At 36.9% G+C, this 27,603-nt stretch overlaps 1 protein-coding gene across 1 annotated transcript; it reads right to left on the bottom strand.

Moving 5' to 3' along the window:
• Positions 1 to 7,361: 7,361 nt before the first annotated feature.
• plcxd3 (phosphatidylinositol-specific phospholipase C, X domain containing 3) lies at positions 7,362 to 25,837 on the bottom strand. The gene is made up of 3 exons (XM_056237541.1): positions 25,488 to 25,837; positions 12,335 to 13,043; positions 7,362 to 8,368 (listed from the first exon to the last, which is right to left on the bottom strand). Exons 1-3 carry the CDS (start codon positions 25,588 to 25,590, stop codon positions 8,212 to 8,214), a joined length of 969 nt encoding a protein of 322 aa, XP_056093516.1. The 5' UTR covers positions 25,591 to 25,837; the 3' UTR covers positions 7,362 to 8,211.
• Between the last annotated feature and the right edge of the window lie 1,766 nt (positions 25,838 to 27,603).

Below are 27,603 nucleotides of genomic sequence, written 5' to 3'. Positions count from 1 at the left end.
TACAAAGAGTCATATTACTGTGGTGGCCTTGAAGTATTCATATTCATGTCATAAAGTTTCTTTTTCTTATTTTTTAAGATTTCAGTAAAATGTTGGATCCCATTTTAAATGGGGTCTAAGACTTTTGGACCCCAATATTTTGAGTTGTACGGCATGTGTGGAAACACTACATGTAGAATATTCAAAGGTTTTAGGTCAGATTTGTTTGTTTTTTAAAGAAAATATTTTTATTCATCAAGTATTCAGCAATTAATTGATTGAAAGTGAGAGTAAAATCATTAATAATGTTACAAAAGATTTATATTTGAAATAAATGCTGTTCTTTTAAACTTTTTACACATCAAGACTGAAGACTGAAGTAATGATGCTGAAAATTCAGTTTTGCATCACAGGAATAAATTGTATTCATGGAATAAAAATATATTCAAATAGAAAACAGTTATCTAAATTGAAAAAATATGTCACAATATTACAGTTTCTACTGTATTTTGAGCAAATAAATGCAGCCTTGGTGAGCAGAAGAGACTAAAACATTTAAAAAAAACTTACGAACCCCAAGCTTTTGAATGGTAGTGTATAAATACTTTAAAATACATTTAGGATATCATTCAATGCATGTACAGTATACAACATTATGGCTCATTTGAAGAAAAAGTTAAAAATAAAGCTTGGGTTTTATTTTAGAAACAAGTTTTGTTTTTCATTTAATGTAAGAAAGAGGTTAGTTTCTGCTACTTTTTTGCCTGCACTTGATTATGGTAATGTGGTGTATCAATTTGCTTCTTCTCATCTTCTGTCCTCTTTGGATGCCGTTTATCATAGCACTTTGAGATTTATATCAGATTGTAAACCTTTAACTCATCGTTGTACAGTATATTGTATAACCGAGTAGCCTGGCCCCCTCTGTCCATTAGAAGGAAAATGCACTATTACCTATTTATTTATAAAACTATTCTGGGGTTGTTGCCTTCGTATCTAGGTTGTCTAATTCAAAAGAAAAGTGTTGGGAAATATTCCCTCCGGTCTGAAAATTGTTTTACTCTTTCTGTTCCATTTGTAAGAACTGAACTGGGAAAAAAGGGTTTTTTGCAGCTCCATTTGAATGGAATCTACTCCAAACAAAACTGAAATTACAAACTCTGGTGCCTATGGAACATTTTAAATCTATCATTCGGTTGTTTTGATTTGTAAGTTTGTGATTGTAACTGCTGTCCATTCTTGGCCAGGACACTCCTGTGAAAGAGATGTTTAATCTCAGAGAGATTATCCTGGTTAAATAAAGGTAAAAAAAAAATATATATATATATATATATATATATATATATATATATATATTAATAAGTTGTGAATTAGCAAGTATGTTTATGGGTGTCTTTTAACCCTTTCACACGTAAGTTTAAAATATTCTAACTGACCCCCCAGCGTGAGTTTTTCAAGGCGACCGTTATTTAGAACCTGTCACTTTAATGTTTCCATGGTGACGCGTCATTTCTTGTCACGTGACACAGCGCAATCACAACACAGAGCTGAATGAGTGATGATCTGCTTTTATGTCTTTTTTCCTTTTCTATTCAAAATATTCACAAATGTATTAGCTACAGCATGAAACACTGATATTCCGATTGTCAAATATGTGCAAGTGGATGTGTTTTGTTGTTTAAACATATTTATAACGATCGCGTTAGTTGAGCTGTATGCACGATGGGCGGCGCCATGTTAGTTTGTTTCACAGTTCAGAGAATCGGACCTGTTGTTTCTCACGAAATACATGAAAGTAAGTGGCCGGTGAACTAGGAGAAGAATAGGGTAAAATGTAAAGCTACTTACACAATGTGTATCTGATATGAATAAAACGTTTTGTCTTATTATAATGGAAATGATTATTGTTGCCGTTTCCATAGACATCAGTGTCTATTTTACTAATTCAAAATCACTGTTTTGCTAGTACTTATGTGTATTTAAATGTCTGAAACCTAAAATAAACATTATGTGGTTTAAAATACTCAATAGTTGTGATATATGACAGCACTGAGTGCGTCTGTCTCTGGCTCAGCGCCAGCCAACGCACGAAAGCACGTTTGAATTTAGCAGTTGATCACGTGATGCACTGACCGTTCTAATCACACCGGTGTGATCGTACGCACCAGGGACCAGCCAAGACTGATCACACCGGTGTGATCGTACGCGTCAAAGGGTTAAAAACGTATACTGTATATATGTACTTCTGTCATGACAACTCTCTGAGTAATTGGCATGGTAATGGGTATGACAATGTTGCATGTTTGGTCTTGGCGGAATAGATATGCTACGCTGCTGCTGCTGCGGCAGAGCAAGTACAGGACTTGCTACCTCCAATACATACACGACACGCTGCTGTGAGCAAGTAAGACATGTTTCTGCTGTACAATATAGCGTACATGAATTACCCATAGCAGATCTATACAGGTGAAGCTGGGGAAGGTGGAGGGTTTCTGAAGCGCGCTGCACTGTGCTAAGGCAAATGCTACCCAAGTATTTGAAGGTTGAGCAGCGAGCTCATTGGCTACTGATACGCCAGGAACCAATCAGCTGCGCCCTATAGATAACGATGTGATTATGAACAGGTGAGTAAAAGGACCTATTAACCTGCACCATCTAGAGATTCATGCCAGAACTTTGTATATATACATAAAAAAGTCAAATCATTTTATATCTTTATCTACCTTTCTTGAGTGCTTTGTAATTGGACTGGAAAGGATTATTCGGTTTGTGGTTCTGATGAGACACAACTGAAGAATTAACTATGTGATCCACCTCAGACTAAATCTCACAGTCAAGATTTGTAATGTCTGCCGGTTTGGAGAAACAATTAGATTATATAACAGGCAAACAAATTCAAGTAAGCTGCTTTAAATTGTGATGCATGCAGCAATGTCTAGTATTTATTTAAATTGGTAACATCACTAAAATGTTTGACACTCCATCATATATACAGGCTTTATACAGTTGCCTTTGACTTGTTCGACTCGATACAACTTGTAAATAGATGCTGTCAAACTAGGATGTGCTAACAGGCTAATATTGTTCAGCTGCCTGTCTGAAAGCACGCTGGCATTAGAGAAACTCTTATCCTGCACCAGTGCCGCTTTCAGAATGGTGCCATGCTGCTCGTAATTACACTGTGAATGTGAGGTTTATGCCCAACCTTTTTTGATAAATTGCTGGCAACTGTCAAACATGAACAGATTCAGTTGGCAGGAGAAAAAGCCAGTCATGTCCACTCTTAATCACAAATGGAAACTTACTAATGATATCATGATTGCCTCCCACAACATATTTGTATTTATGCCCAAGAGAAACATGTATCTCTTTACTGTTATATGACCTCTAGCAATTTAATACATCTAGAACTATTGCTGATTCAAAACTCCAGCTTCCTCCAAATCACAGCTGCACTGATATTCTTTATTTTGCATTTTAATAACTAACACTGAGGTGGCCATTTACATTTTAAGAACATCGATGGCAAATTATCATTATAAATATTATTATCAGTATTAATCAATAGCAATTATAGATTCTAAAATATAGATAATTGTAATATAATGTAATAATAATAATAATAACAACCCACATAAGTGGTTCAGTGAGATTCCTAAATCATATTGCTTGGTTGAGGCTATTTTTTTATTTATGTTTTTTTTAATCAAATTCTATATTTTGGAATGGAAAATGACAATCATAAAAAAAATCAGCCTATTAAAATTTTAATAAAATTAATTTAATTTTAAAAAAAGGGAGCATCCCTCACTTTTTTTTGCCAATCAGAAAACTAGCCAATAATAAAGGTTTTCTGTCTGTGAATCATTTTGAATGTTCAAGTTTGCTGAAATTTCTTTAGAGGAGGGATTTTAAAGGAGGATGTGTGGTTGAAGGTACAGCAAACTGGCTAAAATCACTTACAACACCTTTACGCATGCTTGTATATACTGTATAACATCTCCAAACGTCTCCAAGTGATTTTCAAAAGGTCAGTTGCATACCATGACACCGCTGAACAGCAGCAGTGCTATAAATTATTAGAGAATCACAGTTACACCAACACTTCTGCGTTGCAGTTTACAAAATACAATCAGCAGACTAACAGCTTCGAGTAGTAAGCTCACAATCAGAAAAGAAAGCACGCAGCACTCCGGATAAGTGAAAGAGAGGTTTTTCACAGCTGCGTAGTGCCATTGTCAAAACAAGCTGAGCGGACCTCTGCCAGCGATGAATAGCTGTAATTGAGAAAGCATGTAATGAGGCCACGGACTCTGCTCTCGGCATCATAGAGAGATAGAATTGGCAAACTGTACATCTCTGAAAATGTTATTTTTTTCAACAATCATTGGCTCATTGGATGGGAGATATCATAGAAGATGTAAAGCAAGAATTTCAGCATGTGCAATTTAACTGTATTTAAACTAACATTATCAGCTATGATTGTAAATTTATTTTTTATGGCAACAACCCGATCTCATGAGAAAACGTTACTATTTTAAGTGTTGGCAAATTAGTGGCAAATCCAACTGAATTTGGGTCGAAATTCAAAAATGTACGATTAAAAAAAAAAAAAAAATGGATGGCCTGAGGGTGAGTAAATTAACAGCAAATCCTTTAACTCAGTCTTAACTTAGCGGCTAAGTTTATGCAACTGGCCCCTGAAATAATCTTGCCTTGTCTTAAAAAAGCCCCCCCTATGTCATGGAATAGTCACTGTATGTATGAATGTCATTTTTCATGTATTTTTTAATACAGTAGTTTGAGACAAAAAATGAGTGTTATGTCAAAGAAACACACCATGTGGTTTATATGCAGTATTTACATTTATTGTACACCAGTCAGAAATGTTAGAGTAGGACACATACCCATAGAAAGTTTACGTACAATTTATCGACCTTGACGACTGCATGCGATTTCATACTGTACAAAGGCATAATTAGTGCATTTACACAAGTCCATGCTCCAGGTTGGCCATGGGATTGTCACATTAAAGGTAGGGTAGGCAATTTTCAGAGAGGCTAGCAATAGCGAGCTAGCTTTGAAAGCATAAGATCCCACCCTCCCTTCAGAGCGTCTTCAAGGCCACGCCTCCTTCAAAACACATGAATGCATACAGCAGGGAGCAAACAAAAGCGTCTTGAGAGACAGCGTTAAACTACCTCATGTCTGAATTTAAGCACATAACATTATAATAATATTAAACATAAACAACTTAAAGAACACTGACCTGTACTACCTGACTGCTGAAGATTCATTTTGACGTTGATAGTGTTGCCATTGAAACGCATAAATTCGAGTCACAAACCGCTCCGAATATAACGTCACGGCCGGGTTTCCATCTCTTACAAATTACGGTAGTTATGGCGTGAACGTAGCATAAGCTTGTTGTTTTGGTTCATAAGGAACTGTAAAATGGCTGCTATTTTGGTTGTGGTACGCGGTGGCTGATGTCTGTCTAACTCTGCATAGCATGAAACGCACTGATGATGTGATGTCTGCGCGAGCAGGGTGCACGGAGGTATGGAAATACATACGTTGACAGGCAGGTAGGACATCGGACTGAATGCAATGATTGGACGAACATTTTATGGTGCTACACCTTCCACAGACGATACATATACATATAAATATATTTAGACCACTTAAAGGATAATTCCGGTATTTAACACTTTGAGTCTATTTTCTAGTTTGTTTTGGATGAACTAGAGTGGTGGACTTAGACATTTTGACGATGGGTCCTGTCTCGACTTTTTGACTATTTTAGAATCGCCTCTGAGTGCTTCAGAGTGGCTGTCTATGGGCATGCTCAAACATGTCCTTAAAACAACCCTTAACGTTCGTTTTCAAAACTGTGCAACTCACCGAGTGGTTAGTGGTGTTCGTTGATGTTCCAAAACAAGTAGCGTAGCGAAATACAGTTTCTGTCGTGTTTTATTTGCCATTTTTTAAAATCGCATTGATGTCTGCTGGAGGACTCAGTGCTCGTTGATATTACTGCGCTACCGGAAACGGAAAGGGGTCTGTTTACATTTGGTTGTAGTCTTTTCGCTCGGTTCTCCGTCTCTCAGAAGGCTAGCGTGAGCTGAGCAACTGCGGCAAAGTGGTTGTCGCCATCAAGTGGTCGGGAGTGTGCTAACGCTTCAGACTCAAATATCGAGCGGAAGTTTATACGCGGTTGTGAGGTATCTGAAAAAATAGTTCCACTATAGCAAATAACACGGATTGAAAGCATACATTGCGCCGCTATTTTTGTTTTTAATCATCAACGAACACCACTAACCACTCGGTGAGTTGCACAGTTTTGAAAACGAACGTTAAGGGTTGTTTTAAGGACATGTTTGAGCATGCCCATAGACATCCACTCTGAAGCGCTCAGAGGCGATTCTAAAATAGTCAAAAAGTCGAGACAGGGCCCATCGTCAACATTTCTCACCACTCTAGTTCATCCAAAACAAACTAGAAAATAGACTCAAAGTGTTAAATACCGGAATTATCCTTTAACTTAGTGATTGCTATCAGGATGTGAAGAGACTTTCAACCAGCATAACAAAAAAAAATTCTGGAACAAATCACCTACCCTGCCTTTAATGAACACGATTTAAACACTTTAAAGAACAAATAACGCTGCAAACTTTCTGAGCTGGTTTTCCACTGTCACATGACCTTAATGTTGCAGCCTATTAGGCCTAATCTGAACAGGAAAGACAAAGGGACATTGTTCCATAATGTCATATATTGAACCAATTCAATGACTTGGCATCTGTGTGATTAAAACATTAGCAAGGCCATTTATTCAATTAGTCTGGCTAATTAGAAAATGGTGTCATAATAAGTCTGTTCACACCCATTAAGTGACTCCCCTGTGTTTTTCCCTATGTATGCATGTTTACAACTGAATGCAAATTGTGCATTATTAAGTCATTTTTGGAATGTATTGGGGATTTTTGTCCTGCACTAGCAAACATCAATGGCCACTCTTTAACAGTCCACAGTCAGAGCAGTGCAAATGCAATGAATATTTACATTCACGGATATATAAAAGAGTCCGTTAGTATGGAAGCTTGTTTCTGCCATGGAATAACAAAAGATTTAAAATATAATTGTGACTTTTTATCTCACAATTCTGACTCGCAATTTCAAGTTATAAAGTCAGAATTGCAGGATATAAACTCGCAATTCTGAGTTTTTTCTCACAAATTTTGACTTTTTTCCTGCAATTGTGAGTTTATATCTCGCAATTCTGACTTCTTTTCTCATAATTTTGAGATATAAACTTGCAATTGTGTGTAATAAAGTCAGAATTGCGAGACATAAACTTTATAACTCACAATAGCAAATTTCTATCACGCAATTCTGAGAAAAAAGTCAAAATTGCGAGAAAAATATCAGAATTGTGAGATAAAAAGCCGCAATTACCTTTTTCAATTTTTATTCAGTGGAGGAAACAAGCTTCCATATGTTTGATAACGTGAAAGACAACTACAAAAATGTAGATACAAAGCCTCACTTATTAGTGTTTATAATGGCAGAAAGGCAAAAATGCTGTTACATACATTTGCAATTTTTGGTTGTGAGTACAAACATCTAATAGTTCACTTCTTCAACATTAAGACCAGATCGAGGCCCCGAACGTAGCCTCTACTCTTGATGTATGTTCGGGCATGATTAATAGTGAGCAAAGTTACAATTCAATAGGTTTACAAGTATTTACAACTCGACAATCTTACAAGTTACTATGACCACTAGAAATAAACCTACTATAGATTCAGCATCACATTCACTGTACAAACAATATTTATTCCCATGAAATGAGTTAATGTTACTGTTACTTTCATCAGAAGCAGAATTTGGGAAACTTATCAAGGTTTCAATCATTTGAATCAGTAACTAGTAGTCCAACAGATAGGAAGCAGAGAAACATTGGAAAAGGCCAGTCACCTTTTTCACCCAGAAAGAAATGAAATCACCTTCTACCCCCATTCATCCTCAGACAACCCTGAATTTATTCGACCTGACTGTGTCTGGTCTCTATGCTCATTCTCATGCTTTCATTGGTCCTACAAATGTCAGACCAACAGAGCTTCTATGATCCATCCCCCAAAATAAATAAATAAATAAAACATAAAAATATGGCAAAGAGGAGAGGGAGCAAGTAATTGATACCACAGGTTATGTGGGAAATCTGGAGGTTCAGGTGTCGTTCTCGTCCTCATCATCCAGGTAGTAGTTGAGGGTGATAACAGCGCTGATAAATTCCCCCAGCTCCACAAAATCGGCTGTGATGATGTTTACTCCACTTTCCCCGGGTCGCTGAGAGCGGACCCACTGCATCATGCTAGGAAGAGCCCTGAGAGAACACATATATACAGTCTGTTTCAATATAAGGTGATTTGTTTGGTGATAGCTCAGCTTCAAAACATAGTGAACTGCCTTGCTGCCTGCTGCTTACATAGCCTGCTGCCTTTTAAGTAATACTACATTTAGAATGTAGTCAGCAACTCTGTGTGCCATAAAAGTAGTGCTTCTCATGCAAAGTACCAACGCATTCTCATCCCAAAGCGTAATATATTGACTCTTTTGACAAAGCGTCTATATCCAACGCACATGGCACCCTTTAGCGTCATATGAGACGCAGATATATGGCGCCTCCTAGTGGTCTAACCCTAACACTACCCCAGACCTAAACCTACCCAAAACCGAAGCGTGTTATATTGACGCTAAAGGGTGCCATGTGCGTTGGATATAGACGCTTTGTCAAAAGAGTCAATATATTACACATAGGCTTTGTTGTTCGTCTTGAATCGTGATGCAAAACTTTAATAAGCATATACTTTCGGCCTATATACATTTGCGTGTACTGCGTTAGACTAAACTGGGAATGGTCAAAGCACTTGCATATTGTTGTCCAATTGTAAGTCGTCTGCTAAATGATTAAATGTAAATTTGGATAAAATAGTCTTTAATTAGTTTTAAATTACTACTTTAATTAGTTACTTTAACTAGTTTAAATTACTGCGACTACTATTATATTACTATTAAATTACTATTATTTTAACTCGCTAATATTTTTTTCATTATTAAACTATTCTCACAGATACTTTTCAGTACTGAATGAATGTAATAATCAACATTTCTCTCACATCGTCAGCCATCTCACAGTGCATTCTGGGACAGCATTCTCCCTGAAGGATACTTTTTTTGCATTCTCATTGAAAGGATCAAATTTGCCTTCAAATTTGGTCAAAACAAGATATCTTCTTTGGGAGCACATTTCCACCACATAAGGGAAAAATCATGTTTGCTAAATCATAATTATGACATACAAGTCATAATTATGACATAAAAAGTAAAATTTCCAAATTGAAAATAAATGTCACAATTATGACAAACATTCTAACGTATGAGATTCTCAGTCATAGGGGCATAAGTCATAATTATGAGTTAAAGTTGAAATTATGACAGTCATTTGAGTATATCATTTTGACATTTTATCTCATAATTAGGACTCTTTTTGTTGTAATTATGCTATTTTTAAATAAAAATTTCAAAATTTCATTATGTCATAATTATAATTTACCAAAGCCAGATTTTTGGGTAACGCTTTAGATTACAGCCCGGAAAGTACTGTGTAATTAAGAGAAATTTACAGTGTAACTTTCTCTAATTATAGTGTACCTATAAAGTACACTATGTACTTGTATGTAAGTATAAGGGAACAATATGTAAAGATTGGGGAATAAAGGGGTAACAACCAGGATAATTAAAAAAATACTTGCTAAATTGCTCCCAAATGTAAGATTGTTATATCATAATAGTAGAATAAGTACCCTTTAGTTCTATAATACTTACAGTTTAAATAATTTTTAATTCTCTTGGTTGTTACCCCTTTATTCCCCAAACTTAAAATATTGTTCCCTTATACTTATATTGTAAGTACGTTATAGGTACCCTATAATTACAGAAGGTTACGCTGTAAAATCGCTTTAATTACGCAGTACTTTCCGGGCTGTAATCTAAAGCGTTACCGATTTTTGTTTTCTTCTGTGACGGAAATGGGCTTCCATAATAATGAGGAAGCACAAATTGTGTGATTATGATGCTATCTAGAGAGGCAGATCACTAGGTTTTGTAACAAAACTAATATGTATTGTTAGCTACAGTACATGTAGATCTACGAGGGCTATGACTCAGGAGATCTCATGCTCTGCTGTTCACTCCGAGGTGATGCAGGGGCTAGAAGACTATCAGCTAATAAGATGCCATGCTTGTCAGATTGCAGTGTGCTGGCAGAGACCGTATCATTTTACTCTCTGTGCCCCACCTCTCCCCTCATCTATAATTCATTTGCCATCAGCAGAGTTGATGCAAAAAAAATAATGACACAATCTACCAAAATATCACATTGGCTTTGGTCATAAAATGAACATTTATGACCAATGTGCACATTTTCCTGAGAAAATAGAGATTTGAGGCTTAACGTGTTACATGCTGAGATGACACTTCTGAATGAGTCTTCCAGTAACCAGGGTGACTAAGGTTGGTGTCATCTCTGCCCTTTAGTTAATGTTCCAGTTACACTAAGCAGAAATAATGTGCAGCTCCTCACTAAATACCCAGGGGGTTACGCTACGTATGTGGAGCATGAAGGTGGTATCACAGGTATTATTACGGTTCAGAAAAGGTTACACTTTTTTAAATACCATAACTGAATGATGCTTGGTTCCATTAATGGAATCGCTCGAATTCTTCTACTGAGTTTTCTGCACTACTATTCAGTGATGACCCAACACCGCTATTAATTGAAAAACCGTTCAAACCGTTGGAGTCAGTGAGTCCAATCCCAAACTTTTGAACCGTAGCATATAGTGTGAAACATATCAAGATAAGTATAGTCTGATTACTGAATGAACTTTCTTAGCCAGTTCTTTTCAGTGAATCAAAACCATACAGCGTGACTAGTGCAGTTAAAATGATTCCCAAACAAATGAACCAGTTCTTTTTAGTGAATCAAGCACATACAGATTTCAAGTTGTATTTAAAGGGGACCTAATATACCCCTTTTCAAGTTTTTTTGTTTTGTTTTTGGGGTCTACTAGAATAAGTTTTCATGCTTGAATGTTCGAAAATCAAAAAAAGAAATTACATTATTGTAGCACCTCTCTTCCATGTCTGTCAGTAACGCTCTGTTTAGTTCCAGTCTCTATGAAGCTCCTCTTTCTAAAATGCACAACGTGCTCTGATTGGTCGGCTGGACCATTGTGTTGTGATTGGTCAACCGCTTCGAGCTTGTTTTGAAAAGTCAAACCCGTTACCATAACTACAGGTTTTAACACATTATTAACGCAACTCAACCAGGCCTCGGCCCTTTTTTTTACCACATTGTTACCACATTTTTTTGTTTATTTAGTATTGTTATATGGCATATTTTTGGATTGGATCTGTAAATCTAAAGACTACGAAGAGTCATTTAAAGGTCTGGGTAAAAACACCTTATTGTTTCAAACATTTTTTTTAATCTAAATTATTTCATCATCTGGAAAAATATTTTTTTCTAAACAATTATATCTCAAATATACTAAATTAACATTCTTTTAAGAAACTCCTCCTTTTAAAATACTCCTGATGAAGGTCGTGTGACCGAAACGTTGTGTGTGAATTAACATTAATTTTAAATTGCAAGTAACGATAGTGTGCGGGAGTTCCTTATCTGTGAAAACGACTAACTTGTTTGGTCCTATTATCCGACGCACCTATCACCTGCAGGTGTGCGATGGAGTTTGTTCACTAAGAAACTCCTCTTAGAATCATTAAGAGGAATCAAATTATTAAATTCCTTTACAAGTCCAATGCCTAGATATTATGGTTGTGCTTAGCTACATGGCTAATGGCACACTATATATCATTCCTGCTGTCAGGCGAAAAAGAATAACAGAAGATGACAGACGCAGATGCCAATGTATTCAATGCGGGAAGTGGAAAGGCCCCCTCCCAGTCATTAGAATGAGCAGAATATTGGTTCACTCTAGAATTAATGCACTGAATATGTCATTCTGTCATCCAGACCCATTTCGAATTCTGCTTTCTGCCAAGAGTTTCATGTTTCTAACCAAGCCTGACAAATCCTGATCACTGAAGCCCAAGAGACTCGGAGCACCGGCTAATAACTGTAATGAGATTAAATTGGGACTGTAAAAAATGTGCCTAGTGTTGATTTGAAGATAACGGAGAGCAAGATCTAATGAGTCAACACATTCTTTGATGCCACACATTTCACAGAATGGATGTTGTAATGGTGTATACTATAGTATCCTACCTCTCTGTGATGGTCTCCCTCAGACCGCTGGTGACACCCTTCATGACGGTGCTTGCTTTGGGAGTGAGAACCACCTGCGACACAAAAAAGGTGCCCTTGCGTCTCCGATCCTTTACTGAGGCTTGAAGGAACTGAATGAGCTTCTCAGGATCTGTGGTATTGGCCCAAGGAGAGGGCATCATCTGACCCGGCCACAGGAAAGGAACCTCCAGAGCCATTGGATTGTGATAGAAGACCAACACTTGAAACTCTTTCTCCCAGAGGTACTTCAGGCTTACCTCTTGAGCAAACACTACCGGACAGAGTCGGTCTCCAAAGATGGTGCGCAACATCTGGACCAGTTTCTCGTGATGGAGGTTCTGTACGCCGTAGAAGTGGTTGAAGTCCAGGAACACGACCTCGCGAGCATGGGAGGCCAGGAAGGTGCTGATCTGCTCCAGGCCTTCACGTACAGTGGCGCTGAACAGGCCGTGTGCAAAGAAGAGCTCGTTGTCGGGGTCTCTGGGTTTGGTGGATATGCGGAGGTCAAAGAAGCGGATGCCTGCCTCCAGCTGGCTGGTGAAGTTCATGGTCTGTGTCGCCAACCACTTCCTCATCAGCTTCTTGGCCACAGTGCCAAACACAGAGACAAAGTTCTGCACTGTATCCGGCTGCTCCGGTCCAACTGGTGAGGCTTCGTCGATGTAAAAACTAAAAGAGTCGTGGGAACCTGGATGAGAAGATTTCTGAGTTAGTGATATTCATTAAGAGAGAACATACATATGACGATGACAACTGAGTGATACAATTTTCTGGCTCATATATCTTGTTGATGATTTGAATACGTTCGAATACAATACCGAATATGATTCGGCCGTAGGTATTCACAGCGTGCTGATATATAGCCATATCGCATAACTACAAGTGTGATATTGCATTAATACAACAGTTTGACACGACAAGTGACTAAATAAATAAGAAACAACAACGGATTATTTACTATATTTATTTGCTGTTGTTCTTTTGTTGTTGTAGGCTGCAAAGACCTTTGAAATAACTGAAATTATTTGGCGAAGTGATATGGGACTGTAAGACCAAGACCTGCCTGGAACTACTTTAGCTGTGTGTTTCCCTGAAAATAATTGCACAAATTAGAACGTCCGTCAACCAATCAGATTCAAGCATCCAACAGCCCCGTAGTATAAGGCATAATATTTATGTAAAATAATATTTATTGAACAGTAATATTTAAATTAACAACAATAGCCATTATAAAAGATAATATGAAATAAACACAAGCAAACAATTCAGTCAAACGTACAAACACAGCGATCTAATTCAGGATTTAAGTTAAATATAGCGTAAATATAAAGTTATGAAACTTAATTTTCCCCTGGCCTTAACCCAAATCGATTTGCTCTGGAACAAGTAATAGGTTAATAAGATCAAAGATTGCCTGTTTGATATACCCCAAATTAATTATATCTCATGTTTAACTACTATCTAAAAGCCAGCGGCAAAATTCCGATTGACTAGCCGAGATAAAGCTGTTCTCGGCGGGTACATGAGCACTGAACGGCCACTGACAGACTGGAGCTAACATCTGTGAAAGCGTCTAAACAAATAGTAAAAGAGGCGCTATTTTTATATACGAGTCACATATTTGAGGTCTAAATAACTACATTCTTGCCTAAAAAACTCTTAAAACTACATTCCGTGACACAACAACAGTAGTATTTGTAAAAAATATGGTGGATTTGCTTGACCACGATAGTAGCTGCAAGCGGAGTGATACAAACTGTGAAACGGTTCTAGTGCTGATACTGGGGGAATATCGCACGGCTTTGCCATCACAGGAATAAATTGCATTTTTTTTGTTATTTTAAAATAGAAAACAGTTATTTTACATTTTAAAAATATTTAATAATATCACTGTTTCAACTATATTTTTGATCAATGAAATCTTGTTCACCCCAAACTTTCGATGTTTTGATATTCTGTTAAGTAGCTTAAATAGTTTAAGTTGAACTATATATTGAATATCCTGAAATTAAGAATCAAAGCTGGTGCTTAATTTATTTAGTTAAAATTTTTTATATATACAATAGCATACAACTGTAGATAGCAGCTTTTCATTAACAAAATATTCCGGTTTGCATGCCCCCGAAAAATATTAAAAATATTAAATTTGGCATCTTAATATTATGGAATAGCCCTCTTGTATGGTCTGGTGGACTTCACAGATATGCACAAGACTACGAATACACATCAACTGTGCCATTTGGTACAGGGCCATCTAAAAATGACGAGAACAATGATTTTAAGGTGACTTGTTCTGAAAAAGACTAATTTGTACTTTTGTACAGCAGGAACCTAAGAATACATATAATGGCTGCTGTAATGGTTAAATAGAATAATGTAATAATGTAATAGCCAACACTTGCATCCTGACTGCAGCAGTGCAGCACGAGGGAAAAGCGTTGCCAGGGCCTACAGGATAATAACATGGAGTCCACGAGCACGCTTTCAATTTAAATAGAGCAAAGCCAGGTGCTATGTTTGATCTCAAAAATCAAAACAACTATTAAAATAGATGCATTGCTAATGTAATTAAATGAAAGCATTAAGCAGTCTATAGCCGGTGCATGTGAGAGAGACTCTCTGAATATTATTTTTAATGAATAAACAATGCGTCTCTGCATTTGAAGGCAGCACTGTAGCCATCAAAATTCACCATGGAAAAGGGCCATTAGGCAAGCAGCTGTCTGCTCGGAAAATACATCTCTGCAATCACCACTACAACAAAACCAGTGGAAATGATGGAGGCATTAGATGCTGCTTTAACAAGAAAGAAAGAAAGAAAGAAAGAAAGAAAGAAAGAAAGAAAGAAAGAAAGAAAGAAAGAAAGAAAGAAAGAAAGAAAGAAAGAAAGAAAGAAAGAAAGAAAGAAAGAAAGAAAGAAAGAAAGAAGAATGAGATTTGCTACCATTTCAGTTCAATGACAATCCGTCTCTATTATGACAATAATGTGTCATTTATCTAATGAATGTTCATTAAACAGATTGGCCTGGAATTATACAGACTTTGATTCAGATTAATGAGTAACAGTGAATGTCTCATTTCCCTCCTTGACACAGGTAATGCCATCTGGCTCGTGGAAACTGAGGGAAGTCTCCTCTAACACAATTTCCATGTATGTCTCATTGGATCAGAAACTGTGAAGGATGGTAAGATGTATAAAATATGCAGCACAATATACATTACTATTTTAACATGGTTTTTATTAATTCTCTCCAAACACAACTATGTTATAAAACATCCTCTTTTATTATATTTTTCAAACAGGAGGGTCATCTTTAAATTGAATGAATAGCAACTTGTCTTTTCTCCTTAAGATGTAAATTGTGCAAACCTTAAAGAAAACCACATCTAAAACTCTGTATGGTTCTTTAACAGAAGAAAACAAGGTGAATTTATACAGGTCTTAACAACTTCAGCTCCATAAGGACCCAGTGCATTTATTTAGCTTTTTAATAGCTCTTCAGCTAAATGCAAAGGAGTGTCTCCTTGCTACGAGATCCCTGCTTTGAGATGCACTAAGCTGATATTAGGATAGAAATGATTTCTGGGAAAATGGACCATTTAACAAAATGAAAGTGACTGATTGGTCTCATGTTTCACCTCTGAACTTCAGAGAGGAGGAACATTAGAGCAGATTAAAGACTCTTTTCTGTTTTTGAAACATGCAATCCAGAGATGATAATTGAAACAATAAATCTTGTTGTGTAGAGAGGACACAAACCAGTCTACAGTTGTTACTGTTTGAATATAGTGAATTTTAAATGATAAATAAAAAGCAAATTATATAATCACACAAATACAATTATAAAAAGTATCTAAAAATAATATAAAATATAATTATAAAATATAAAACATTCTACATGAAACAGTTCATTCCTGGTTAATGATTACTCAATAAAATACACAATATGACACAGGACATCTGTTATCAATATCACTGAAGGGCACCAAGATGAAGAAAGTTTTCATCCTAAGCCTTGTTATATTGTCTTTATGTGGATATGGTGAAAGAAGACATGAGTTATTTTCCAATTTGATCTTACAAAATCTCCCTGGATTGACTGCCCTACATCACATATTGCAGCCCAGTGAAATGCTATCATTCTTTAAAAAAAACAAAAAAACACCAGCAGCAGCAAATCTTACCATTGATTCTATTCAAGGGTTTACTGTGAACCTTTAGGCTGCTGATGTAACTACTTATCACAAAAGATTGACATGTCACTGTCAACCACAGTGGACCGCCTCACAGTTCAGCGGGAAATAAAGTCATCATTACAGGGAAAAGTGCCTCTTTGTTTCCAATGGTGACTGTGCTTTCATGTCTGGTCACTTAATCTTTTCCATTTATCTTGTTTATTGAGACATGGCAGGCTAAAAATCCTCTCTTTTGGGTCTAAAGTGCAGGATTAATGGATGAACAATTGGATGGATAGACAGATTTGAAGATGAATCAGGCACAAGTAAACGGTGCCTTCGAGGTTTGAAGCCATTACAACTTTTCATGCCACTAGTGCAACTTTAAATAATTGAAATCATTTTGTATGTGCGTCTGTCAGGAAATAAATAAATAATCCCTACACCTCATCACAGGAAACATTTTGGGTATGCATTTTTGACATCAAAGCAATGCAATGTTCTGCTATGAAGAAAAATGAGAGATAGGACAAAAGAAAAATGGGTAATTAAAATCATTTTCAGAGAACGATTATCTGCAACAAAGATGTGCCTTGAGTTTGATGTTTTTTTGGTCTCCAACTAAGCATGTACAATTAGTCAAAGTGAATCTACTTAAAGAGTTTAGCCATTAACTGCCTATGGATGCTGTTCATGGAGAGGAAAAAGATTGGCATAGCAGACTAGTTTCTAATGGCACATTCCTGCTGCCTCAAGGTCAAATGCTAGACCTGTCAGGAACACTTCTAACATACGACTGCAGTAAGATTACAAAGCCTCTGTGAATCTCATCAACAAAAAGCTGTGGTTAGTGATGTAATCCCTTCTTCCATTCTTCATTAGTGAATAGGAGGGATTACACACATGTATGAAAAATAGGGCAAGATAACTAACGGGGCTCCCACTCCCTTCAAACATTTTTACTGTTCATACAACAACCACAGAAAGTTTTATTTTTAGCTATATATATATTCTAATTTGTAAATATTAAAGTGAGTGGTATATGTACATATATATTAAAGCTGCAGTCCGTAGCATTTTTGGGGTTAAAAATTATCCAAAATACATATTTGAGAAAATACATAACCAGCCAGTGTTCAAAACTATCTGCTTGCCTTAGCTCGATTCAAAGCGGTAAGCTTGTAATAATGTTTTTAATTCCAGTGGTACTTGTGGATTTCCGTGGGAGATTCTAGCATGTCTTTGCGTCATTACGTCACATCTGTACACATAAAGAAGGAGTCTCGGCTAGTATAAGCCGTATAAGCTATATGGATGTGAGGATGTTGGAGGTGGAGATTTATAGCCTTTTCTCACAGCACTTGATATAATTAAACTTATCAATTTGATGGCAGATCCAGAAAGGTTCAAACGACAATCACCAGTGACAACTAGAGATTCACCCGCTGTAAAATGCAAAACACTTCGTTCGGACTTCGGAGTGGCTACAGAAAAAAAGTGACTGCAACCGGACCCATGCGAAAACAAGGATAAATATCGGAAGGACATTACATGTAGTCACGCAATGCTGACGTTGTTAACATTAACAATTTGAGAACAAAGTATAATTTGCATGGTTTTGCGTGATATGATAAGCGATTGTTAGATTTAATCAGCGCGATTTACTGCAATGTCAGAACCAGAACAAAAGTGGATGTTAATTCTTACTTGTTCAGATGACATTTTCCGGTGAAAATTCTTTTGTTGGTCATACTTTCAAAAAGAATAATCTGTGATTCTGAATGCCAGTATCCACATCGGCGCGGTGATTGACAGCTGCACACTCTCCTCAAACATTGTGTTCATCCGCGCTGTGCAGTGTCGAGGGTGTCGAAGTACAACTCACGTAAAGATTTCGAACAGAGATGGCGACAAAGAGGAAAAACTGCGGACTGCAGCTTTAAAGTGAGTGGTATATATATATATATATATATATATACAGGTCCTTCTCAAAAAATTTGCATATTGTGATAAAGTTCATTATTTTCCATAATGTAATGATAAAAATTAAACTTTCATATATTTTAGATTCATTGCACACCAACTGAAATATTTCAGGTCTTTTATTGTTTTAATACTGATGATTTTGGCATACAGCTCATGAAAACCCAAAATTCCTGTCTCAAAAAATTAGCATATCATGAAAAGTGTCTCTAAACGAGTTATTAACCTAATCATCTGAATCAACTAATTAACTCTAAACACCTGCAAAAGATTCCTGAGGCTTTTAAAAACACCCCAGCCTGTTTCATTACTCAAAACCGCAATCATGGGTAAGACTGCCGACCTGACTGCTGTCCAGAATGCCATCATTGACACCCTCAAGCAAGAGGGTAAGACAGAAAGAAATTTCTGAACAAATAGGCTGTTCCCAGAGTGTTGTATCAAGGCACCTCAGTGGGAAGTCTGTGGGAAGGAAAAAGTGTGGCAAAAAACGCTGCACAACGAGAAGAGGTGACCGGACCCTGAGGAAGATTGTGGAGAAGGACCGATTCCAGACCTTGGGGGACCTGCGGAAGCAGTGGACTGAGTCTGGAGTAGAAACATCCAGAGCCACCGTGCACAGGCGTGTGCAGGAAATGGGCTACAGGTGCCGCATTCCCCAGGTCAAGCCACTTTTGAACCAGAAACAGCGGCAGAAGCGCCTGACCTGGGCTACAGAGAAGCAGCACTGGACTGTTGCTCAGTTTTGCATGTCATTCGGAAATCAAGGTGCCAGAGTCTGGAGGAAGACTGGGGAGAAGGAAGTGCCAAAATGCCTGAAGTCCAGTGTCAAGTACCCACAGTCAGTGATGGTCTGGGGTGCCATGTCAGCTGCTGGTGTTGGTCCACTGTGTTTTATCAAGGGCAGGGTCAATGCAGCTAGCTATCAGGAGATTTTGGAGCACTTCATGCTTCCATCTACTGAAAAGCTTTATGGAGATGAAGATTTCATTTTTCAGCACGACCTGGCACCTGCTCACAGTGCCAAAACCACTGGTAAATGGTTTACTGACCATGGTATTACTGTGCTCAATTGGCCTGCCAACTCTCCTGACCTGAACCCCATAGAGAATCTGTGGGATATTGTGAAGAGAAAGTTGAGAGACGCAAGACCCAACACTCTGGATGAGCTTAAGGCCGCTATCGAAGCATCCTGGGCCTCCATAACACCTCAGCAGTGCCACAGGCTGATTGCCTCCATGCCACGCCGCATTGAAGCAGTCATTTCTGCAAAAGGATTCCCGACCAAGTATTGACTATTGAGTGCATAACTGAACATAATTATTTGAAGGTTGACTCTTTTTTTTTGTATTAAAAACACTTATTTTATTGGTCGGATGAAATATGCTAATTTTTTGAGACAGGAATTTTGGGTTTTCATGAGCTGTATGCCAAAATCATCAATATTAAAACAATAAAAGACCTGAAATATTTCAGTTGGTGTGCAATGAATCTAAAATATATGAAAGTTACATTTTTATCATTACATTATGGAAAATAATGAACTTTATCACAATATGCTAATTTTTTTAGAAGGACCTGTATATATATAATGCATTACATTGATCAAAAGTGACAGTAAATGTTACAAAATTATTTCACAAAAATGTTGTTCTTTTGAAATTTCAATTCATGAAAGAATCCTGAAAAAGGTTTGCACAAAAATACTAAGCAGTTTTCAACATTGATAAGAAGAAATGTTTCTTAAACACCAAATCCGCATATTAAAATAGTTTGTGAGGGATCATGAATAATGGAGTGATGCTGAAAATTTCGCTTTACCATCAAAGGGATGAACTGCATTGTAAAATATATGAAAATAGAAAAGTTATTTTATATTGTAATAATATTTCGCAATGTTACTGTTTGTATTACTATATTACTGAAGATCAACAAATGCCAAACACCGATTTTTCTGTTTCTACAGTGTCTGCCATTGGCTGCCACTCAAAAGCTGATTACATGATTAAGTTGCAGAGATACATGAAAATATGAGAGCCATAGCATGAATATCAATTATGGCTCTCCATAACAATCAATAACACCCAGGTTCCATGCCTATCTCTGAATTGCAAAAATCTGCGTACTGCTCACTAAGCATACAGGTGGCTGATAAAGCAGCGGTGTCCTGCTTATTCTGTGGCTTTGTCACTTTAGCCTCTCTCAGCACTGACACAATTCCTCTGCCCCGGTTCCTGCCGCTAGTGAAGGTGACAATGGCAACTGTAACAGTGTGATGATTTCATCAAGCCAGCCATCCAGAAGAGCACAGTAGTTTAAGGGCCACTCAAAAGAATTTTTCTAACAGGTACGCAGGTTCATTTTGTACCTAAACTCTGTTCAATGTCTACAACAAAAGGATAAATGCATTCCCTGGTGACAAAAATCCCCACTGGCATTTACAATATGCGGGCAGAATATCTATTCTGTTCAGTAAGAGACTTGTTTGCCAATAGAAGAATGATTCATGTTTTTGCAAGTGTGTACAGTATGTGGAGGACGAGTAGCTGACCTCCAAAATACTGCCAAAACCGATGCTACAAGTAAACAATGTTGAGCTGCAACAGGAGGATCAGTCAAATGTTTAATCTGAGGAGAGCTTTGAGAGGCTACAATTATTTCTTGAACCTCTTAATTTGGACCGACTATAAAAAGAGTTCCGATAGAGGAAATAAAAGACACACTGGATTGTCTTAGCACAAGCACTGACCTTCACGCCGCAGGAGGTGACAGAGACAGTTTTTGAGTGGCAGTGCTTAAAAATATCAGGCTCATGGATGTCCTTACAATATGTCCACATGCTGACTTTGATGACGTTTGAAGCAGAATCTTTCAAAAACGATTGTGAAAGGAATTGATATTAGAAATACATTTTGGCTGAGAGTTCAAGATTTACTGATAAAGATTCAAGTCAACATGAATGGCTATTTGTAATCCATTTTTCTATCCATTGAGAATTGATTGGATTGTGGAAAGTGGTAGTTACCAGAATGGAGCCAGACCAAACAAGTTTGGTAGAAGGAAATTGATTTCAACGATAACTTCTAAGTTAACTGTTAAAAACAGTCTGCATTATTTCAACTAAAAAAAGTAATATATATATATATATATATATATATATATATATTTTTTTTTACATAATTAAACAGTGAAATTCTAGGTGAAAAACTACATTACACTAACTTCGTCATACTCATATTCTAGTCAGAATGTGAGTCTGATACTGCTCCATAGGGCTTTGATTATGAGGCGTGTCTTAACCGAACCAGGAAAAAAAAAACTCTGCACTCAATTGGATAGACCTACAACCAATCAGAGAAACGCAGTACGTGTTTTTTTATGAGCTACGCAAAGTTGTCAAGATAACTCAACTACACGCACGCTGGAAGTGGTAAAATAATGAGTGTTTTACTTGGTCCTCCATGAGTGCGACCAAACGAGAAACCACAACGACCACAGGGTTTTCATTGCATCCCATCTTCTTAGCGACCATTGGAGCCAGCTGATAAAATAAACTTTTGCTGAATCCCGTAGATACTGTGTAGTAAGGACGGCAAACACATCTTTCCGATCGACAAATGCCTTGATTGCAGTTCTCGGTTCGTCTTTTAAAATGAATGCGCTGTCGATTTCTTTTACAACAGACGCGATAGGGAAATCTATACATCTCAATTCTCCAGCTGCAGTCATCTTTGAGGGAAACCAGTTCAACCCAAGCGCTCTTTGATAACGCAATGATTACGTAACTGCAGATCATCTGTCCATCATCGTATAAAGCCCGCCCTGGCAATTTGATTGGCCCGACTAATTCTGAACCGATCATAATTACTCCTCAATGGATCGAGTCCAGACCGAACTTCCCGACCAAAAAATGTTGTGGGCAGGGTTCGGGCTGGCATCCAGGCTAACATTACACATTATTCTGCAAAGAACTCTCCACCAATAACAGATTTGCAGCAAGGAAATTACACCAAAATTTCTCCTCCCAGTAAAGCATTGGGAATGATGTAGCAGAGTCAAATTACTACACTCTTAAATTTAGTTTAGGGTCCAATTCTCACTATAAACTATTTATTAACTACAACTTTTGCCTTAATAAACTACTAATTACTGTTTATTAATAGTAAGGTAGTTGTTAAGTAAGGGTATTGGGTGATTAAGAGATGTAGAATATGTTAATGCAGAATAGCAGATTAAGGCATTAATATGTGCGTTATAAGTACTAATTAAAGGTCTATATCCTAGTAATTTGTATGCTTATATATATATATGCATATTAAATCAGTAGGTATGGTTATATATAGTTTTATTTCTTTATCGGTTTTAATTTATGTCATTCATAATGCTTCTTGGCTAGTTCGTTAAGTACACAGTCTTGTACCTTTGGGGTTTTTTTTTGGTCTGATTTTCAAATACTTTTATGCTTTTTATCCTTTTAAACAAGACCGCTAATATAGGTGGGCACTGTTGCACTCAATTGGTTAATATTTTCAAACAGTCACTCACAATGGCATAGTGATATCAGAGGGGAAAAATATTCGGAATAACATGCACTAAAATAACACGAGAATAACACAGAAGACCAGGAACATGCATTAACAAAGTAAATAGGTCGATTTTAGTTTCATGTTGCCTGTAATATATTATACAGGCATTATGCAAGTTTCAAAAAAACTAAAATACTATTTTTTTTCTGAATCATGCAAACCTCCAGTAGCCTGACAATATGACAGCATGAAAGCAAAAGTGCCTCAGGCTGAAATAAAACACTACTGAAATATTCATGAGACAAAGGCGAAGGATCAATGATTATATGTTTTAGGAATTGATCCTGAGGAGCTAAAATGACCATTGCTTTCTCTAATTATAAAACTGAAAAACATGATCTATATTTTGTTTTGAATGCGAGTTAAGCAAAATCAAGCTTGACTAACATTATGTCAGAGAACAATTGATGAATGAATGGAAGGACAAAAGCTTTTATTGTGGTGTTAAATGATAGACAGACAGACAGATTAGATTTGATAGATTGATTGATAGATTAATTGATTGATTGATTGATTGATTGATTGATTGATTGATTGAATACGAGCCCCTGGGCAGGGTTTCAATGGATATCTTTTTCATGTCTTCACGAGTTAATCTTAAATGTGCATTGTGAGATCAACTTAAAAGCTCACAGATTTGCAAGATATCTGTGTGGGAGTGGTACGTGTTCAGAATTCTTACTCAAGACATAATTCGTTTAGAGCCTTTTGATAAACGGCTGCTACACTACAACTTTCCATCACCCACCCACAGCCTTGCCGACAACACTGTTTCACAAAAGTTTTACAAAAGAGTGATGGGACAAGTTGTCCTTAAGTAGGAAATACTGCTTCAGTGCTAGTGTTGGAATGATGAATCCAGACCAGACCAGTATCAGTGGCATGAGGTGATTTTCTCCACTGCAGCGGTCCAGACAAATGATGCAGTTTAGTTTGCTTTCATACAGTAGAAGTCAGAACACTTACTGTACAGTATGATCAAGAAAGCATGATCCCTGTAGCACATGGTGGAAATCAGTGACATAGACGTTAATTAGGGTTTTAATCAGAGCTTTCTGGGCTGATTGCTCCAGCCTTTAGTGCTGTTCAACAACCCATATACCACTATATAGGCCGTAACACCAGTCCCTTACAACAGCAAAATATTCAAACTTGTTCCGTGTTTTAAAATGCCTTTGTATGGTGTGAAAATCTGCATTAAGGTTCAAACAGATGCCTGCAAATATTGATAATTCAATCACGATTAGTCTCAACAGAAAATATTGACATACACTCAACAAGTGATGAATTGGTTGTACCATGAACATGGGGAATGCCTGTATGCAAACACATCTTGGATCCTTTGATTCCAACATGCCTTCCAACATCTTTTTATTACTCTACACTTCAAGAGAGTGTCTACAATCACAGTTCCTAAATAGTCATAACATACATGCCATCTAGAAGTTACTCACAATTGCAAATTATGCACAAAGTGTATTATAGAGAGTACAGCGCCTGTGAGAAAGGTTTTATGGGGTATGATGGAGAGTATACTGCCATTGAATAAGGTGTTTTATTTTCTTAAAAATAAAGGTGGGGGTTTTCGCAGCGAAGCCATAGAAGAACATTTTTGGTTCCCCAAAAAACCTTTCAGTGAACACTGAACAGTAAAAAAAAAAAAAAAAAAGAAAAAGAAGAAGACCAAAAACATTATTTTATAATTTTCCAAAGGTCCCAAGGTTCTTCACGGAACCACAAATGGCAAAAATAACCTATTTTTAAAGATGTATGGTGTTTCATGGTATTATGGAAATTAATGCTAATGAATAAGGTTAGTTTTTTTTTTTAGACTATTGCCTGTCATTAAGATGTTGAGTAGTGAAAACAAGAAAAAATAGTGACAAAGGTATTTCCTGCAATTTTTTATTGATTTATTTTGTTGATCTTCTAACTGCAGTATGGGTCTATATATAATCTGTGTTATTTCGTAATATTGTATCAAAGGAAGCTGTGGCACACGTGTAATGTGTCTCTTAATCCGTCACAGAGACGGATTTCGAGCCTCGAGCAACAAGTGTCCTATTTAATTTATGCCACACGTTTTATCATTATTATAAACTCGCTAGATTGGAGCAATATTAATGTCGACAACCTATTAGTCACACAATAGCTTATGTCATAAGCAGAACCCATTTTATGTAATGAGCAGAACACTCTCACTGCGATGTGTGTTTTGAGCAAGAGTTAACGACAATAACCTACTAAAAAAACTTTTTTAAAGGGTCAGTTAAGTCATTCAAGAACCTGACCCTAAGCGTCATATTTTCATTCATATATATAATCTGCTGCAATTTCTCACTGTTCATAGTTACTATACGCGCATTAAAAGGCATAACGAGGCTTACCCGGTATGGCGAGGTTGGTAAGAGGAATACCGTGCAAGGTATCCGGTAAACTTGACATCCAGTCCGCATAACGGTGCTCGCTCTTCCCCTGAGACGAAGCCATGTCGTCGGTTCTCCGGTGCTCAGTGTCCGTGCGTCGCTCGGAGTGCTCTAGTATTCAGCGCCCGCGCTCGCGTGAGTTCACAGCACGAGCATCACCACACCCCCGAGACGGCGCGCGCCGCACATGCATCACAATTTACCCAGATTTCTGGATTTAAAGATCGTCTTTACAAACACATATAAGCTCGTTGCATGTAACAGGTCTAAATGATTCCCTCCCATGTGTCTGCTGGCTGGGTGTGGGCGCAATTAGATAGCATGTGGCGCGCGCAATGCTCGTGCGGATTTCATTAATTCATTTGATGTTGTTGAAGAACTATTGTTTGTGTCGAGGAACAGGGCGGGCGAATCCTCCATCCGTGCATCACACACATTCACTCTTTCAAGTTGAATATTAACACAGTCGATGTACATGTTTGCAAGTCTGATTTGTGAAGCAGTTCAGGTCGCGTTAGAAACAAACGGTTGTGCAACAAGTGTAAACAGATGCGTCATGCAAATGACAAAACAACAAGCTTAAATTGCAGAGCTTCAATAAATAGATGATACAACTATTCAAATAGGCCATCCAATTATAAGAAGATGTTAGAAAGACAGTCTCGGTCACCTTTCACTTTCATTAGGCTAAATTTAGAAAAGATGCAATGAAAGCAGGGCCGTGACAAGTCCCCTTTCCTTTAATGCGAACTGACAGAGAAACTTGATTATGATGAGATAATCTGTGGTTAACCAGGAGTTCCGTTGTCTCAGACTAATATTGCAGGAGGACATGTAAAGCAGGTTAATTCAATAAATAGGAATAGACATGTTATTGTTTGTCATGCACTGTTGCAATAATGCAGTAATGTTTTTACATTACTTTAAAATAAGTTAAGCAATTTCAACTTTCTTTTTTAAGTTATATGATATTCAACTTGATTTCTTAAGTCAGTTTAAATACAATTTTAAGTTGAAATGACTTAATTCATACTTAATTTAAAGCAACACCATAACTTTCATAAACTTAAGTGTAGCTATTCTTTAGTGAAGTTTTTTTTATTGGTTGTGTTCGGTTGTTGTTTTGAAACTGGATGATATTGGCTTTTCCTTCAGACCACTTGCATTAATGTACGTGAAATTTAACAATTAGTAGAGAAAACTGACATAAGAGAATACTTGATATTAAATATGACTCCTTTCCATATAATTTTTCCCATCGTACAAAAACCCCCTCACATCATCGGTTTTTCTTCTTTTTATTGCAGGACAAGAACGTCACAAACACAAAATATACAGAGGATTTACACAGTAGTCTCACTGTTACAGAATAAATTATCCAAATAAATTACCTAGGAAATAACATTAAATGAAAAAAAGTATTCTATACTTTCTTACATATTTTATAATCTCAATATATTGCATCAGCTCAGTTAAAAATGGTATGATGTAATGATCTAAAATCTTTACACCATTAATTCTCCAGAGTATTATACTGTATGTGGATGTAATACTTTTACATCCAATTACTCTAAAATAACTCACCAGTTTTTAAACACAGATTTGTTTTTAAACACAATATTCTTGTTATTCCAAATAACAGATTTTGTGGAAATGTAATCGTTGTCATACAACAGCATTTCAAAGACAATAGACAATAACATTGGTGTTAAAGTTGCTGCTAGCTAGCCTACTTCCCTAAGCATCTGCAGTTACAGAATGGAAATAATCAATAACGTTACCAAAAGAACTCGACCGTGTAAATAATTAATCACCATTAGGCTTACTCTTAACTTATAACTTTCCTATTTCAAGTTGTTACAACAATTTCACGTGAAGTCTCCGGTGCGAAGGTAAGAGGGAAGAAGAGAAACACTTGTTTAGGATAGGTGGACGTCATTGTGAAAAGAGCCTCTGCTTAACATCTTTTGTGTACTACTAAATAAATTAAGTACTAACGTTAAAACAATAAGAGGGTTTAACAATAAACTGCAGTACATAAATATAAAAACACAAGATGTTTTTTTTTTTGCCCAGG

The sequence above is a fragment of the Rhinichthys klamathensis genome, unplaced genomic scaffold (assembly GCF_029890125.1).
Source record: "Rhinichthys klamathensis goyatoka isolate OS25496 unplaced genomic scaffold, OSU_Roscu_1.1 h1tg000487l_1, whole genome shotgun sequence".
Lineage (NCBI taxonomy): Eukaryota > Metazoa > Chordata > Actinopteri > Cypriniformes > Leuciscidae > Rhinichthys > Rhinichthys klamathensis.
This window is presented reverse-complemented; position numbering and strand designations above follow the sequence as displayed.